The following is a 2,500-nucleotide window of genomic DNA, read 5'->3' as shown; positions in this document are numbered from 1 at the left end:
CTTCATAACCATCCACCCTCTTTTGCTTCAACAACAAAGGGACCAATAGTGTGTGTGTGTGTGTGTGTGTGTGTGTGTGTGTGTTGGATTACTCACGTCTTGCCTAGGTGTGTGTGTATTTTGTGTGTCTGTGTGCATGTTGGGGGGGGGGGGGGGTATCTTACTCACTTCTTCTACAAGTGCTTCTTTCTTTCTGTATGTGCGGCTGGCCCTGGGGGGTATGACAATGCATCCATCTGTGTGTGTGTGTTGCTTTACTCATTCCTCACCAGGTGTTTCTTTGTGTTTGGGGGCAGGGGGAAGGTTGTGAGTGTGCGTGTTATTCACTTGTTGCCCAGGTGTGTGTGTGTGTGTGTGTGTGTGTGTGTGTGTGTGTGTGTGTGTGTGTGTGTGTGTGTGTGTGTGTGTGTGTGTGTGTGTGTGTGTGTGTGCATGCGTGCGTGCTCCTCACTTCTTGCCCAGGTGTTTGGCCACATCCGAGCGGCGGAATCCCTCCAGGTGGTAGAGTCTTCTCGCCAGGCGCCGGGCGGCCTCCTGGTCGCTACGGTTACCGCCTCCCGGTCCTCCTCCTCCTCCGCTGCTGCCGTTGTTGTGGAGCGCCTCCCTGCTGCTACTGCTCTTCAGCCGCTCCGTGCTGCCCATGTCCGAGTCCCAGCCCGACAGCGCCTCTCGCAGGTCCCCATCGCTCCTGCAACACACAAACACACACACACACACACACACACACACACACACACACACACACACACACACACACACACACACACACACACACACACACACACACACACACACACAGACACAGACACACACACACACACAAACACACAAACACATCAACACCAGTTACAGGGCGTCTATAGGTTTGACCAAGTGAAAATTACAAAAAGACATTTTATAAGACTTGTAAATGCCATTTTCAAAAATATAATAATAACTCACAAGATCATATACGCGAACATTAAGCAAAAAGGGGGACGTTGGCTGGAATCTACCAGTATATGGGGGCCTTGTCATTGTCAAGTTATGGAACCCCTGTACCAAGCAACATATGCATTATGTATTATATGTTCACTGGTACTATACACAGACACACACACACATACTATGCACGCTAATACCCCCATCATTGCCATAAATACAAACAAAGAAACAGACAGTCGTTAACCACCACACATAAATTGCAACAAAAATATAACACTATATAAAATCATTCCTATATCGCTCCAACAAGAGACACGACGGCAGTTATAAATCAAGCATACGGTAGTATTACACACACATAATACACAAACACATATAATATGCATAACTATAGACATTAGACACTAATACTGCCATTGCTCTTGCTATACAGCACCAAGACCAGTTATCTACCAAGCAACACACATAAGAGTACTATAATACTCCCACACACACTTATACCCTATACATTATACAGCCTATAGGCTTATGTCTACTGTATGGCTATATGCTGTTTCAGTCATAGCCAAACAGCGCCCCCCTCAGGTCCCCATCAATCCTGCAACAACACCAAATACCAGTTGTCCAAGCAACAGGTTATACACATAGATACTACACAATGCCACACACACACGCACATACACACAATGCTACTCCCACACACCCTGTACACCAGTTATCCACACAGATTATACACACATGCTAGACAACGATACACCCACACACTTACATCCTAGCCTCACAAAACCAAAACCACCAGCAGCACACACACCACACACACACTTGGCAGCAAGACCAAAACTGGTTATCCACCGAGAAACACATGCATGCATACTATACACACAAATGTCCTTAAACGCACGCACGCATGTACGCGCACACACAGACACAGACACAGACACACTTTGCCATTAAACCGGAAGCCGGGGCCTGTGTCATTATATCAGCCAACAACATTGCCGTTCTCCAGAGCAGTGGCGGCATGACGGCATCAATACTTGATGAGGTGCATAGCAATGGGAATAACACTATAGGCCGCTGCACTGCTCTCACTGCTAATCTAATCTGCATCCATAACACACACTGTCAGCCACCCTTACGTGACCCCTGCACGCCACACCATTCATTCACTTATTGGCTTTGTTTATTTGTTTGGCTGCAGGAAAACAAGATGCATTTTTACTGCTGGATGGGATGAAGATTGTTGTACTCATCATTTTTAAGTGTTTAAGAGGAACGTGTATTGATTTATGAGTGATTCAGGTTATTGTTCATCTAAAATGGCGTAGTTGTGATCATGAGTTGATGATATGGGATAGCCGGCACTGAGATTGTGTTTTTTTAATGCAGGATGGGATGTGTGTATATATTTATTGAGGCTTGTGTTATCATTCGTAAGTGTAGAGGAGCATGTATTGATTTATTAGGTTATTGTCTTCCTAAAATGAAGTACTGAGAGTGCCAAGTTAGTTTGAATGTGAAATGTGAAGTTGACTGGAAGCACTGCTTCAGCACTTCGCATCCATTTTGCTGTGGG

At 45.7% G+C, this 2,500-nt stretch overlaps 1 protein-coding gene across 3 annotated transcripts in view; it reads right to left on the bottom strand.

The window, feature by feature from the left end:
• psd3l (pleckstrin and Sec7 domain containing 3, like) overlaps nucleotides 1–2,500 on the bottom strand; it is a 199,774-nt gene that overhangs the window by 110,393 nt on the left and 86,881 nt on the right. For all 3 annotated transcript variants that reach the window (XM_063210436.1, XM_063210437.1, XM_063210438.1), the window contains one exon: nucleotides 452–688. In XM_063210436.1, coding sequence (XP_063066506.1) covers nucleotides 452–688 — 237 coding nt within the window. The remainder of the gene's footprint in view (nucleotides 1–451; nucleotides 689–2,500) is intronic.

The sequence above is a fragment of the Engraulis encrasicolus genome, chromosome 11 (assembly GCF_034702125.1).
Source record: "Engraulis encrasicolus isolate BLACKSEA-1 chromosome 11, IST_EnEncr_1.0, whole genome shotgun sequence".
Lineage (NCBI taxonomy): Eukaryota > Metazoa > Chordata > Actinopteri > Clupeiformes > Engraulidae > Engraulis > Engraulis encrasicolus.
The sequence above is the reverse complement of the archived record's forward strand: the minus strand, read 5'-3'. Positions and strand labels throughout refer to the sequence as shown.